This window comes from Anomaloglossus baeobatrachus, chromosome 1 (assembly GCF_048569485.1).
Source record: "Anomaloglossus baeobatrachus isolate aAnoBae1 chromosome 1, aAnoBae1.hap1, whole genome shotgun sequence".
In the NCBI taxonomy this organism is placed as follows: domain Eukaryota; kingdom Metazoa; phylum Chordata; class Amphibia; order Anura; family Aromobatidae; genus Anomaloglossus; species Anomaloglossus baeobatrachus.
Genome location: NC_134353.1, coordinates 279,098,621 through 279,114,890, shown reverse-complemented (window position 1 = coordinate 279,114,890; position 16,270 = coordinate 279,098,621). Strand labels below are relative to the sequence as shown.

General features: G+C 48.2%; 1 protein-coding gene across 1 annotated transcript in view; it reads left to right on the top strand.

Moving 5' to 3' along the window:
* The first annotated feature begins 718 nt into the window (after positions 1–718).
* Positions 719–16,270, top strand: part of PPA2 (inorganic pyrophosphatase 2) — a 62,138-nt gene continuing 46,586 nt past the window's right edge. Inside the window, exons 1-2 of the mRNA XM_075336777.1 lie at positions 719–919; positions 15,724–15,788. Coding sequence (XP_075192892.1) covers positions 763–919; positions 15,724–15,788 — 222 coding nt within the window. The 5' untranslated portion in view covers positions 719–762. The remainder of the gene's footprint in view (positions 920–15,723; positions 15,789–16,270) is intronic.

Genomic DNA, 16,270 nt, shown 5'->3' with positions numbered 1-16,270 from the left:
AGCAGAGTGTATATGTATCTATATACCCCGAGCAGAGTGTATATGTATCTATACATCCCGAGCAGAGTGTATATGTATCTATACATCCCGAGCAGAGTGTATATGTATCTATATACCCCGAGCAGAGTGTATAAGTATCTATATACCCCGAGCAGAGTGTATATGTATCTATATACCCCGAGCAGAGTGTATATGTATCTATATACCCCGAGCAGAGTGTATATGTATCTATATACCCCGAGCAGAGTGTATATGTATCTATACATCCCGAGCAGAGTGTATATGTATCTATATACACCGAGCAGAGTGTATATGTATCTATACATCCCGAGCAGAGTGTATATGTATCTATATACACCGAGCAGAGTGTATATGTATCTATACATCCCGAGCAGAGTGTATATGTATCTATATACACCAAGCAGAGTGTATATGTATCTATACATCCCGAGCAGAGTGTATATGTATCTATATACCCCGAGCAGAGTGTACATTGATGTATATGAGCCCGGCGCCGTGCTGGGCGCATTAATTCTCGGCACGTGCACAGCTATCAGGCCGGCAAGAGATCCGTGAGCACCGCTCATTACAGCTGTCAGCGCCTGGTCAGCCATTTTCTATGAGACGCTTTGTTTTCCCAGCGGCCATGTTCTGGATAGGAGGTGTCCGTGCCCTGCCCCTGTCAGGCGTGTAGATGGCAGTGTCGGCTCGCCCTTGCCTCCTCACAGGGGCCGAGCTTCTCTGGCGGAGGAGGGATATAACATGAGCGTGCTGTGGCGCGGAGGGTGGCTCGGGCTCCATCGGGCCGCGGTCTCTAGTAGTCTCGGAAGACCTGTATGTCGCCGCTGGCTCAGCATGCAGCGTTACAGCACTGAGGAGCGGGGGCGGCCACACACTGCGGAGTACCGGCTGTACTTCAGTAAGTAGGAGCAGGCTGTGGAGAGGGGTGTTCTCGTGTGTAAGCCGCGCACGCTCCTGGCAGTGATCGCACGAACCCCCCTGTTGTTTCATCACATGGACTTGGCTGCGGCTACAAATAAACCGTCCGTTCTGCCGTGTGTCAGTCTGGTGCCAGTCACCTCTGCTGTCCGCAGTCTCTGTGGCTTGTCCGGCTGTCTGCGTTCTGGTGACCTTGTCAATAAGGCTGCTATAGGGAAACCTTAATGAATGAGCAGCCTCTGTCACTCCCTCGTTGCAATGACACCTTCCATGACCACTCCTGTGCCATTGTCCCTATGTGGGAGCCATAACCTGCCTGTACAGGAGGTCACCGCTCTTGAAGGTCGCTGGCAACCATGTTTTGTCTTAGAGAGTCACTTGGTAAATTAAATGTGCAATATTAAAGTACAAAAGTGTCAAAAACTGCTCATTCTGGGCACAGTCCATAATCCATGTGATGACCTGCTGGAGGTTGGGAGAAGAAATTGCCGCCTGCTCCTTTTGTCAGTCTCGGAGGTTGGGAGAAGACATCGCTGACCAGAACGTGCTCGGAGCATTCACATGAGCCATCCGACATGACTGGTCCTCCGCCCAGCGGACCCCAATGTCTTACAAAAAGACAAATCCTATTCGGGAATCTGTCAGCAGGACTTCACCCCTAAACTTTTTTCATGAACATGTAGCTCTTTCAAAGACCAGTCCAGCAATACCTTTAGGCCTAAGACACACGGCATGAAAATCGAACTGAGTGGAATGCGATAAAACATCGCTTTCCACTCGGACCAATTTTAGCCTGTGTCAGCACCCAAGAGCGATTATTTTCTCAGCCCCAATTGGACCGAGAAAACAATCGGCATGCTGCGGGTGTAATGCGAGTCTCTTTCTCTCGCACCCATTTACGTCTATGGGGCGAGAGAAAGATCGCACTGCACTCGCAAACGCCGGTATTCCGCGAGTGCAGTGCGAGAATGGCAATAGCCGGCAACTGAGCAGAGAGGGAGATAAATCCCTCCCCTCTGCAGCGCCAGCCCTCCCCTCCTCAGTGCTGGCCCGCCCCCCGCAGCTGAGGTCCGATCGCATGATCGGACCTCAGTCGCCGTGACACTCGCATGACACTCGGCTCCCGCTGTGCTGCCAGCGTGAGCCGAGTGTCATGCGAGGATCACATTAGTCCCCGTGTGGCCCCGGCCTTACATGGCCAGTTCACTCCTCCATCACTGAAAAATCAGCGTTTAAGTCATTATGTAAATGAGGCTGAAGTGATTTGGTTGCATAGAAGCACTTCCCAAGCCTCTCGTCACTCCATCTCTATTTTGTTCACACAGCGGTCCTCTTGCTTGACAGACATCTCCTTTGCTTAAAGCCATACAGCACAGGAGCTGTCAAGCAGAAGGCAGCACTGGAAGGAGAATAGAGCTGGAGTGACAAAGAAGTGCTTGGAATGGGCTTTCATGCCATCCAAAGCACTTTAGCCTCATTTGCATATCAGTAATGGAGGAACGGCCTGGCCATGTAAACGGATTGCTAGACTTGTCTTTGGTAATGACTCACATGTAAATTTATTGAAATTCTTTTAAGGTGACCCTCTGATATATCATACATGTATGTGGGATAGCCATGTCCTTAGACCACAACTTTCTAGAATGGAAGGCACTATTCATATTTCTACTACAGACTTTATCTACTAGTGTTCCTCTCCCTTTTATTTGCTTCATTCAATAATGGTACTTAAGTAACACATGCTGCATCTCTGCAGGGGTGAAACATGTCCGGAGTGGAACAGAGTGCACCTACACGTGTTCAAAATTGTTGGTACCTCTCGTTTAGTGAAAGAAAAACCCACAATGGTCACAGAAATAACTTGAATGTGACAAATTTCTGTGCAACCTTGCTTCCACAGAAATTTAAAAAAAATATAACTCATGAAATAGGCCTGGATAGAAATGATGGCACCCTTCCTTCCTTAACTTAAAGGGAACCTGCCACCACTTTTTTGGTGTATAAGCTGCGGCCACCACCACCGGGCTCTTATATACAGCATTCTAACATGCTGTATATAAGAGCCCAGGCCGCTGTGAGAACATAAAAAAACACTTTATAATACTTACCTAACGGTCGCTCTGCGGTGGATGAGGGCCTAATGGGCGTCTCCGTTGTCCGGTGCGGGCGCCTCCCCTTTCTGCCATTGTGGGTTTTTCTTTCATTAAACGAGGGGTACCAACAATTTTGACCACGTGTGTATATCCATTTAGGCTGCTGTCCTCCTGCTCTAGCTAATGTAGGGTATCTTAATCAGCGGACCTCCCCTGACTTACATAGATTTCAGCCCATAATGACTGTCAATTAACGATATAACAAGTTGGTTGGACTGATGCAAATTGTTCATTGACATCCAATCTTACAGACCCTGAACGGTTTGCTTATTCTCAATCACAACTCTTGTTTCTTTTGAGGATTGACCAGCCAACAATCAAGTGTTTCTCATCTGAGGCGATTCGGTGACTTTGGCCATAGATCACTGTATACCATTGCAGCAGAGTGCAAGTCAATGGGGTTGCATCGTAAAGTACCATAAGCAAGAGGCAAAAAATCTAATCCATCTGGTTCCAACTTTTTACAACTCGCGTATCGTGGCACTTATGTGTCGCAATGTAATGCCATTGACGTGTATTATGCTGTGATATACGGCAAATTGTAGCCCCAGCCTACGTCTGTTTTATATGGGGTTTGCAATTAATAAGGTTTGTGTTCTATGGGTATGGTAAATGAATGGTAAAAATAATTGTACTGTTCTCCTCTTATCAAGAGGGTGGTCTTGTGTAGATAACAGCTTGGTGTTCAGTCTAATAGGGCATATGGACTTGTGAAACAAGTCTTTACAAATTTGCTGTTCTTACTGTATCGCTTATGTCACCATGATGTTATGAATTACCCTACACAGGGCTGTATTTTGCCTTCGTGCTGCCCTAGGCACTTTAAGTGGTCGCTCCCCTTAGTGACAACGTAAAACTTAGTTTTCGCACACGACATCTGTTTAAGGCAGATCTACTCTGTAAAACACTTTAAAAATAATCAATGAGAAACGAAGGGCACTAACCCCCCCCCCCCCATGGGGATCACCACAGACACATCAAAACATAGCATGAGTATAAAATATTCCCACCACACCGTCCCCACTTATATACTGTGACTGTCACACTGCCCCTAATAAACTACACACTGCCCTCCCTTATAAATTATACCCACCACACCTTCCTCGATTATGAAATATGATCTGCACATTGTGAGGAGGGAGCAGCATGATGTGAGGACAATGTCCCATGCATACTGCCCCCTCCTCACAATGTCCCATGCCTGCTGCCCCCTCCTCACAATGTCCCATGCATGCTGCCCCCTCCTCACAGTGTCCCATGCATGCTGCCCCCCCTCCTCACAATGTCCCAATGTCCCATGCATGCTGACCCCCTTCTCACAATGTCCCATGCATGCTGCTCCCTCCTCACAATGTCCCATGCATGCTGCCCCTTCCTCACAATGTCCCATGCATGCTGCCCCTTCCTCACAATGTCCCATGCATACTGCCCTCTCCTCACAGTGTCCCATGCATGCTGCCCCCTTCTCACAATGTCCCATGCATGCTGCCCCCTCCTCACAATGTCCCATGCATGCTGCCCCTTCCCCACAATGTCCCATGCATGCTGCCCCCTCCTCACAATGTCCCATGCATGCTGCCCCCTCCTCAGTGTCCCATGCATGCTGCCCCCTCCTCACAATGTCCCATGCATGCTGCCCTCTCCTCACAATGTCCCATGCATGCTGCCCCCTCCTCACAATGTCCCATGCATGATGCCCCTCCTCACAGTGTCCCATGCATGCTGTCCCCTCCTCACAATGTCCCATGCATGCTGCCCCCTCCTCACAATGTCCCATGCATGCTGCCCCCTCCTCACAGTGTCCCATGCATGCTGTCCCCTCCTCAGTGTCGCATGCATGCTGCCCCCTCTTCACAGTGTCCCATGCATGCTGGCCCCTCTTCACAGTGTCCCATGCATGCTGCCCCCTCCTCACAATGTCCCATGCATGCTGCCCCCTCCTCACAATGTCCCATGCATGCTGTCCCCTCCTCACAATGTCCCATGCATGCTGCCCCCTCCTCACAATGTCCCATGCATGCTGCCCCCTCCTCAGTGTCCCATGCATGCTGCCCCCTCCTCACAATGTCCCATGCATGCTGCCCTCTCCTCACAATGTCCCATGCATGCTGCCCCCTCCTCACAATGTCCCATGCATGATGCCCCTCCTCACAATGTCCCATGCATGCTGCCCCCTCCTCACAATGTCCCATGCATGCTGCCCCCTCCTCACAATGTCCCATGCATGCTGCCCCCTCCTCACAATGTCCCATGCATGCTGCCCCCTCCTCACAATGTCCCATGCATGCTGCCCCCTCCTCACAATGTCCCATGCATGCTGCCCCCTCCTCACAATGTCCCATGCATGCTGCCGCCTCCTCACAGTGTCTCATGCATGCTGCCCCCTCCTCACAGTGTCCCATGCATGCTTCCCCCTCCTCAGTGTCCCATGCATGCTTCCCCCTCCTCACAGTGTCCCATGCATGCTGCCCCCTCCTCACAGTGTCCCATGCATGCTGCCCCCTCCTCACAATGTCCCATGCATGCTGCCCCCTCCTCACAATGTCCCATGCATGCTGCCCCCTCCTCACAATGTCCCATGCATGCTGCCCCCTCCTCACAATGTCCCATGCATGCTGCCCCCCTTCTCACAATGTCCCATGCATGCTGCCCCTCTCCATGAGCTCCTAATGCTGCTGCCTTCCTCTTTTCCATAATGACACCTCCATGTTGCCCCACTCATGCTAAGACCACCACACTAAGGTTTATGCTGAGACACCCCCCCACACACACACACTACTCCACTCTTGATATTGACTCCCCTACATTGCTCCACTCCATACTGATCCCACACATGCTGCCCCTTCTCCATAATGAGCTCCCAATGCTGCCCCCCTCTTATTCTGATTCCTTACACTCCCCCCACCCAATCGATTTTGTCATTGCACTATGCCTCAACCCTTGTACTCTGTCTCTAGCATTAGCCCCTCACTCCCCCAGCATCAGGCTCTCTCCCCCAGCATCAGGCTCTCTCTTCCCCCAGCATCAGGCTCTCTTCCCTCAGCATCAGCCTCTCTCATCCCTCAGCATCAGCCTCTCTTCCCTCAGCATCAGCCTCTCTCTTCCCTCAGCTTCACCTTCTCTCCCCAGCCTCCCCAAGCATCAGCCTCTATCATCCCTCAGCATCAGCCTCTCCCCCAGTCTCAGCCTCTGCCTCCCCCCAGCCTCAGCCTGCCCCAGTCTCTGCCTCAGCCTCCCTCCAGCCTCCCCCCAGTCTCCGCCTCAGTCTCCCTCCAGCCTCCCCCCAGTCTCAGCCTCCCTCCAGCCTCCCCCCCAGTCTCAGCCTCCCCCCCCAGTCTCAGCCTCCCCCCCCAGTCTCAGCCTCCCCCCCCCAGTCTCAGCCTCCCCCCCCCAGTCTCAGCCTCCCCCCCCAGTCTCAGCCTCCCCCCCCCAGTCTCAGCCTCCCCCCCCCAGTCTCAGCCTCCCCCCCCAGTCTCAGCCTCCCCCCCCCGTCTCAGCCTCCCCCCCCAGTCTCAGCCTCCCCCCCCAGTCTCAGCCTCCCCCCCCAGTCTCAGCCTCCCCCCCCAGTCTCAGCCTCCCCCCCCAGTCTCAGCCTCCCCCCCCAGTCTCAGCCTCCCCCCCCAGTCTCAGCCTCCCCCCCCAGTCTCAGCCTCCCCCCCAGTCTCAGCCTCCCCCCCAGTCTCAGCCTCCCCCCCCAGTCTCAGCCTCCCCCCCCAGTCTCAGCCTCCCCCCCCAGTCTCAGCCTCCCCCCCAGTCTCAGCCTCCCCCCCAGTCTCAGCCTCCCCCCCAGTCTCAGCCTCCCCCCCAGTCTCAGCCTCCCCCCCAGTCTCAGCCTCCCCCCCAGTCTCAGCCTCAGCCTCCCTCCAGCCTCCCCCCAGTCTCAGCCTCAGCCTCCCCCAAGTCTCAGCCTCCCTCCAGCCTCCCCCCAGTCTCAGTCTCAGCCTCCCTCCATCCTCCCCTCAGTCTCAGCCTCCCTCCAGCCTCCCCCCAGTCTCAGCCTCCCTCCAGCCTCCCCCCCAGCCTCAGCCTCCCCCCAGTCTCAGCCTCCCTCTAGCCTCCGCCCAGTCTCAGCCTCCCTCCAGTCTCAGCCTCCCTACAGCCTCCCACCAGTCTCAGCCTCCCTCCAGCCTCCCCCCAGTCTCAGCCTTCCTCCAGCCTCCCCCCCAGTATCAGCCTCTTCCTCCCTCCAGCCTCCCCCAGTATCAGCCTCTTCCTCCCTCCAGCCTCCCCCCAGTATCAGCCTCTGCCTCCCTCCAGCCTCCCCCCAGTATCAGCCTCTGCCTCCCTCCAGCCTCCCCCCCAGTATCAGCCTCTGCCTCCCTCCAGCCTCCCCCCCAGTATCAGCCTCTGCCTCCCTCCAGCCCCCCCCTTCCTCCAGCCTCCCCCCAGTATCAGCCTCTGCCTCCCTCCAGCCTCCCCTCAGTATAAGCCTCTGCCTCCCTCCAGCTTCCCCCCAGTATCAGCCTCTGCTTCCCTCCAGCCTCCCCCCAGTATAAGCCTCTGCCTCCCCCCCCCCCCCGCATGCGCAGATCTCCGGTCTGCATTAGAGACACCCCCACGCTCCTTATGAATCTTCAGCTCTGCGAGCACTTACCTGATCCAGTGCCCGCCGCCATCTTCCTGGCTCACGTGAGTATCCTCTTCTGACACCGGCTTCCATCGCGGCGTCCTGCTGTGAGCTCTGCACGTGATGTCCACACAGCAGTGGACGCAGAACAGAGGAAGGAGCTGATTGGCGCGCGCATGTGACCCCGGAAGTGCAGGCGCCGGCAGTTCCGGGGTCAATCAGCTCCCTGTGCTCGGCGGCTGCAGTTTGTTTGCATTCGCGTCTTAATTGACGCGGACACAAATAAATGGAAATGCGCCTCTTCCCCCCTCCCCCCTCTGAAAACACAGCGGATTTAATAGACTGTCTAGGAGGCGGAGAGGATCTGTAAAAAAAAAAAAATTTTTTTTTTTTTGCTGCCAGAAGGTGCCGCCCCCCACAACCTGCCGCCCTAGGCACCGGACCACGGGTGCCTAATGGTAAATACGGCCCTGACCCTACATAAAATGTCTTCTGCCAAAGGTGGCCAAATACTTCCCACATAACATGATCTCCCCATGGTGGGGGCAGCGGCAGTAGTAGGGGTTTTTCTACCATTTTGTAATACTTGAAGACTTCTGTTATAAATCAAAAAACCGTTTAACTCCATGACTTATTGTAGGCTTGGAGCGCTGGCCTTATCAATGGCAGTGGATCACAGACTCCTCATTTAGAAAGCTGCAGTAATGTGACTTGGATTTGTTAAATTTTGGCTTTGTCTCAGATTAATACAGTAGGCAGCACTTTCTTTGACACTGGATGAGGTCATTTGACCGGGATGAACATCATGTTACAAACAAGAATAAATGCTGTAGTCTAGACCTGAATACGTTCTCAGCATTCTCCAACCAACAGAGGAAACTGCCAAAATCAACATGGACTTCACTATTTCTAGGAAATAAAAATCTGAAACATTATCAATGCAGCTTTATTCTATCACACTAGTCAGCAATTTGAGTCACTTACGGAAAACTATATATATCCTATCTGTTGCTCTTTTCTTGAGGTCACACCCCTTAGGTCACTAAGACATCAGGTCACAGTTCGATTAAGCTAAAAAGCAGATGGTGGTTTGTAGACAATGGTGTGTTAAAGGGGTTGTCCGCTCTAAAATGATAAGTCTGCAGCCACTCTGTGTGACTGCAAAGTTATGAATCCTCCCAATGCATACACTATGCACTGGGCGGATTCGCCAGTTTCTGAGCTGGGAACACCGGTCATGTGGCCGCAATTGTGCCATATTGTCACGGGTGACAGACAGTCATGTGGTTTCTGACAATAGAATGTCAGTGTTTGGCTGCCCAAAATTTTCTCTGACTTTCTATTGTTCCTGCTGTTAGTATCCATTGTGTAATGTTAAGGTGAACTCTTAACCAGAGATCACTAGTTGCCTACTGCCTGGTCTAATTGGTGTGGGTCGAGTGCATGCTTGAAAAATGAGATCAGACACAGTCGGATATTCATCTTTCCTCGACAGAAGTCAGCCAACTGAGCTTGCTCTGATATAACCTTGCAAAGGGGCATGTCCGGATGTGTTCATTGGTCAGTGGGTCGAACAATGTATTAGTCCATGAGCTGATTGGTAGGCGTCATTGTAGGCGGGTCTATGACATCATTGGATGGATCCATGGCGAAGGTGATGGGAGGGACGTCATCTGGTGGATCCATGCTGGATGGTCTGGTCTGTAATGTCATCTGATCTTTGGGTTGATCTTCTCTTATATGGTATCTTCTTACACCTGGACATTCCTTGCATTCCAGGCAAGGTGTGGAGAAACAGGCAATGACAGCCACCTTTATATCTGTGTCATGTATATGATCTGAAACCTGAATTATGTAAGGCAAATCGACATATTTCCCACAATGCTCTATGTCCAGAGGTTAATTAAGTATTTCATTTTATGGCTCTCCTCAACAATTGTACTATGCAGCTTTCCTGTTTGGGTTTTCATCTCTTCCCATTTAGGACCCAGCACATCCGCTGCTGATTATCACTATTCCCCTTGTGCTCAAATACTCCTATTTTCCCTGGACTTGTGCTGGTGATATTATTCAGTTCATTCAAGCCCTGGTTGCAACAGGTGGCTTGCACACATGTGTGGTATCATTTCTGAACTACCTGAGTTAAGTAATTGATGCATTTTCCCCCTGTGTGTCGTACTGGTGTCTTCTCTAGTGTTTATTGGGGTTGACGAAGAGCTCATCCCACCCATTTCCTATTTATGGCCCAGCACTAGGGATACAAAGGCTCAGGTATCTGGCTCAGCGCATAGGTGTGAAACCTATCTAGGGTAATGAGGGACCCCAGGGACCAATGGTAAGTTTGGTCAGGAGTCACCATCTCCCCCTTTCCTAGACACAGGGTATGTCTTCCTTTTCGCCGTTTCCTTGGTAGTTCCCCGTACCTAGCGTGACAGATATGCATGTTCCTGGCCAGAACCTAACTAGTGGACACGCCTTGGTCTATATAAATGTACTGAGTAAGGCCGCGCCTACTAGACGGCCGCATCAACTAGTTGGGTTCTGCCCAGGAACATGCATATCTCACATTTGCAGTCACATGACCGTCATTCCCAGACTGAGAAATCGTCGGATCCTCGCAGCGTCCAGTGTGTGAACTGGGAGTATTCATAAATCTGCAGTCACATAGCGACTCATAGAGTGATTGCAGTCTTGTCAATTTACACCAGTCAACTCCTTTAAGTGCACTGTCACTCACAGAGAACTTGACACCCCACATCCATATGAATTAGTACGCTATCTATTCAGGAAGGCTGTAAAAGATTTAAAATATAAAGGCGGCATTTACTTTTTAAAGACCTGCATGTTGGAACATTTTTGGAATATACTGTTCCTAAAAAGATGCAAATTTGCACAAAATTGTAGTTACTAACTGAATATGTCAACACTAGTGAATCCCATGGTCAGCATTATAGGAGTGGTTTGGCTTCGTATTTATAGGTGTCGGCAGGGCTGTGGAGTCGGTAAGCCAAACCTTCGACTCAGACTCCAACTCCTCAATTTCCCTTGCTCCGACTCAGACTCCATGACTTCGACTCCCACATATATTGCTTATAGTTAAGTGAAAAATTTATTGTAGTACAATGTGAACATAAGACATTTAATCATTTTTATGATACAATAATCAAGATATTTAGATAGAATATAAAATATATTTATTGGAATACAACTTTAGAACTCAAAAAACTGGTAATAAATTGTAAATATGTAATACAATATGTAATTACCGTATTTTATAAGACGCACTTTTGTTCCCCCAAATTTTGGGGGAAAGTAGGGGGTGCGTCTTATAAACCAAATATACGGGGGTGTGTGTATATGTGTGTGTGTGTGTGTGTGTGTGTGTGTATATATAATATATATATATATATATATATAATGTGTGTGTGTGTGTATATATAATATATATAATATATATATTGCAGGGTCCAGGGGAGATGGGGGCAGCTCTGGAGTGGTGCTGGGAGCTGGTGAAGCTGTGGGAGGGAGCCTTTGATCTCCTGCTCCCGCTCATATAATATGCACAGCCGCTGTCCATTACCGTGGTGCTGAAACCGCATAACGCTGATTGGATGGGGCAGGGGTGCATATTATATCTGCCTGCGCCCTCCTTTGATCGCACATGACACCCCCCCCCGTGTTAGATATCGCCCCCATGCTGCTGCCCATAGTAAAATAAAAAAAGCTTAACTTACCTCCAGCGCTGATCTCCCGGTGTCTCTGCTGCTGCTGTCTGTGATCAGGCATGCAGAGATATCACTCTGCTCTGCCGATCACATGACCGGCAGCAAGAACCAGGAAGTGGAGGAGGAGCTCAACCCCACGGAGGGAGACACAGGGATTACAGCGCTGAGAAGGTAAGAAAAGTGTTTTATTTTATTATGGGCAGCAGCATGGGGGGGGGCATATCTAACACAGGAGAGATGTGCCATCTATAGTGGCCATGGGCAGCACACATGGAGCCATATCTAACACAGGGGGGGTGTGCCACCTATAGGGGCCATGGGCAGCACAGGGGGACGTGTCCCAGCACAAGGGGGCTATATTCAATATAAGGGGGCCATATCCAGATTGAGGGGGGCTAATTTTAGGATGGGGGGCTATGAGGGACATATACCCTATATGATTTGCTAGACGGACACTGGCATTATAAGATGGACCCCATTTAACATTTAAAAAAAATTATCTTTTCCTTCACCAAATTTGGGGGTGCGTCTTATAATCAGGTGCATCTTATAAAGCGAAAAATACGGTATATATTACTTATTGTATTACATATTTACAATATTACAGTTTTTTGAGTTCTAAAGTTGTATTCCAATAAATATATTTTATATTCTATCTAAATATCTTGATTATTGTATCATAAAAATGATTAAATGTCTAATGAACATTGTACTACAATATATTTTTCACTTAACTATAAGCAATATACTAAATCTTATTATTTAGTATGTTTTTATTGAAAACTTTTTTTGCCACTTACATAATGTATTACATAGTGTTATATATAACACTATGTAATACACTATGTTAGTGGCAAAAAACAGTTTTCAACAAAAACATACTAAATAAAATTTGTGCAGTCTATGAATTTGTTCTAAGAAATATAATTGCTTCCATCACATCCTCCTTCATTTTTCTATTTCTTTGAGAGCAAGTGAAAAATGTTACTGAAATCTGGTCAATCTGCTGTTATAGGAGACAGAGTGAAATCTTTTTCCTTGCGGCAACACTTTGCTGCTCGATGTCATCCAAATACTTGTCAAAGTTAAACTTATCTGATAAGGATGAAGATATGGCAGCAGTAGCACTGTCAGGCCCCAAGTCCTCTTGCGCCTGGCAGTCCTGTAGCTGCTCATCCTAACTGCTACCTCACTCAAAGCTTCTTTTCCTTTAGTAAGCTGTTGATCATCAAGCAGTATATGATGACTTGAGTTCACATAAACAGCTGCCAGAAGAATTTTATTTTCCAATTGCTGTGTCTCTCTCCGTTTCATTGAAGCAGAAATGCCATCTGCGATTAACACTAGAACCACTGGACTCGTGACACCTATATAGAAATACATGGTGCAAAGTAGTCAAAATGACTACCTCAGTAGTTCTAGTGTTAAACCTCCTCTTTGGGACAGGCAAAATAGCAAGTTCTTCCACTCCCTTATGAAAATGCCAGGAGTTAAATTCTCAGCTTGTAATTTTTTAGTCACGGTAAATGGGTGATTAAGCAATTCCTTTAATTCACCCACCTGTGTCCATTGACCTTCATTTAAGGTTACTTAAGGGTTCACCTTATCTATAAGAAACGATTTTAGTTCAAGCAATCAGTCATTAAATAAGTGCTGCCTCACCGAGTGGCTTGATCAACAATTGCCCATTTCCCAGCACGTCTCTTCAAGATGGAATCAATTTTAGGGGTTCTGGCAGCAATAACCAACTTCCTCACTTTTCCAATTAGATTTCCAGCATGTCCGCCCGGTTTCACACATCCGGCTTTTCGCCAGTTTGGCGGATGTGGCGCACGCCAGTACAGTACGATACAGTACAGTGGCAGCGCCACAACTTCTGGGTCACATGCTTCGGTCACATGAAAGCATGTAAAGCAAGAAGGCCTGCGGAGACACCATCACATGTTTCTCAACGCTGGCAGGAAACTAGCCAGGTCTTTCACCGGGAAGGAACAACCACGGGAAGGGCAGTCTCCAGTCAAGGAGACCACCTATGCCAAACATGGTATCCATCCACAGACAGCCGTTTCGGGGTATTTGCCCCTCATCAGTGTGGAGTAGGAATCTGGCTAGTGGGACATTGCCTAGTAAAAGACTATGTGAGCAAGGATGGTTGACCTTAGGGAGATCAACATCCACCACTGCGGAGACACCATCACGTGTTTCTCAACGCAGTGATTCTAGAGCAATGCCCCCTGGGAAATATTCAAAGCAAGAAGGCCTGCGGAGACACCATCACATGTTTCTCAACGCTGGCAGGACCATCCTTGCTCACATAGTCTTTTACTAGGCAATGTCCCACTAGCCAGATTCCTACTCCACACTGATGAGGGGCAAATACCCCGAAATGGCTGTCTGTGGATGGATACCATGTTTGGCATAGGTGGTCTCCTTGACTGGAGACTGCCCTTCCCGTGGTTGTTCCTTCCCGGTGAAAGACCTGGCTAGTTTCCTGCCAGCGTTGAGAAACATGTGATGGTGTCTCCGCAGGCCTTCTTGCTTTGAATATTTCCCAGGGGGCATTGCTCTAGAATCACTGCGTTGAGAAACACGTGATGGTGTCTCCGCAGTGGTGGATGTTGATCTCCCTAAGGTCAACCATCCTTGCTCACATGAAAGCATGTGACCGTCGTTTGTCGCGCTGCCACTGTACTGTATACACTGTACTGGAGTGTGCCGCATCCGCCAAACCGGCGAAAAGACGGATGTGTGAAACCGGGGTCCCTCTTACATTACATTATCTCTTATTGCCAGCTGCAGCGTGTGCACAACACAGCGCATGTGATGAATATGAAAGTGTTTTGAAGCAGCTTCAACAAGATCATCTAATCCTAAAGTATCATTTTGCTGTTCTTCTGTTGTAATATCTGTTTGTTCCTTAGTTACATGAACAGCACTGTGGCTCCATCTCACATACTAAATCCTAAATTTTCTTCTAGCTGTTGTTCATTACTCTCATTCATTAGTGTAATTGTACTTATCATGTTTGAAGCATTGTCCGTTACAATGGCAAGAACCTGTTCTTTTTTGCGTTTCTAATCTTGCAGAACTTTTTCCACTAAGGCCTGGAGAAACCGGCTGGTGTGATGAGATTTACTATCTTTTACTGCCAGTGTCTTACTAACAATTTCTTTCTTGTCACAAACATATCGAACATTGATGGCAAAATAATTCCGTGAAATGCAGTGACTCTGGCATCCCAACAAAGGAAATGGGTTTCCAGATAGGACATTGAGACACAGCGTTTTGTGAGGATCCTCACAAAGAATGAGCATGTCAGTTTGTGTGGTGTTTTTCTAATCTGCTTTTGCTATTGAAAGCATTATTAATGAGCTCAAAAACCTTTCAGGTGATGTGTTTTCTTAAAAAGCTGACCTGCTTTTGCAGCTGAAAAACGTATCCTCAAAAAAACGCAGCAAAAACGCTGTGTGTGAATGTAGCCTTAGATCCGGAATAGAACAGACATTTATAGGACATTTCAGTTTCCCAAATTCCTATGAAAAAATTTTAATCACACTTTGCATTGCACTACTGTCCCCAATTTATTATATATTTTAGGAGTCGGTGCATTTTATACCGACTCCGACTCCACCAAAATGAGCTCTGACTCCACAGTCCTGGCTGTCGGAAGGGGGGGGCACCTATAAATAATCACTGCCTGAAACCATAATATCCACTTCCTGAAACCTGAGCATAAAGGAAAGGTTGGAAATACCTGTGTATCCTCAATCAGTGGGCAACTCATTGATGAGATTTTAGGACTGGGATGGATACCCTCATCTTCAGGCAATAGCACTATTTGTTACTTTACTTCACACGGCTCATGAGTAGTTTTAAAGAACTTGCAGTATAGTTGTGGATGCATTTACAGAAGCAACCGTTTTCATCTTTACACTACAGGTACAATGAGATCAATTTAGCCTGTTAGTTTTGTGTTGTTTTTTTTTTGTGTGTGTTTAAAAGGATCATTCTGGTTTTCCATCTTACTCTTATTCGTTCATGTTTTTCACCAGTTTGATAGTGAGCTGCAGCAAGATATCGCTGTTGGAATGATGAAAATTCTTGCTTCGTTTGGAAACAAGTATCATGTCCTTGAACTTAACCGTTACCACACCTCAAAATTGTCAACTAGTTTTGAAAAAAGGGTGGAACAGACTTGTGCTCAACTAGTACCCACCCGTGGAGAGTAGCCTGGCAAATATTACTTTTCATTTATGTTGATGGCACGTATAGGACTTTTAAAATGTTTCCAAATAATTTTATCTTAAGCCTAATTTTCTGTTTTCTCTATACTTCACAGAGAATGAAGATGGTAAATTCATCTCCCCATTTCATGATATCCCACTCTGTCCAAGAGCTGAAGAGGTAACAATTTGACATTCATATATGGTAGATGCCATGTCTATACGACTATATATTTACTGTAAATCTGATGTTTTGCATCTCCTTGTGAGATTAGTATTTTAGTTCATGGGTGGACATCTTGATACACCCACACAGGGGGCCCATTAGTACCTCTAAGCCAGGTGGAATTGTGCATTTGATGAGCTCTTGGGCTGCAAAGGGCCCATATATTGTTCTTACCCAGAATCCTTTTTCTCACTATGCCCACCAGTGATTTATAATTATCTGGAGCAGACAAAATGCTGATTTCTAAGCAATATAAATCACGAGTCTGCTTTTAAGGCCTAAGTCACACGGCATGAAATCGCATTCCACTTTGACCAATATTAGCCTGTGTGTCAGCACATATGAGCAATTATTTTCTCAGCCCTACTAATCGGACCGAGAAAACAATCGCAGCATGCTGCGATTGTAATGCGAGACTCTTTAGCAGGCTTTACACG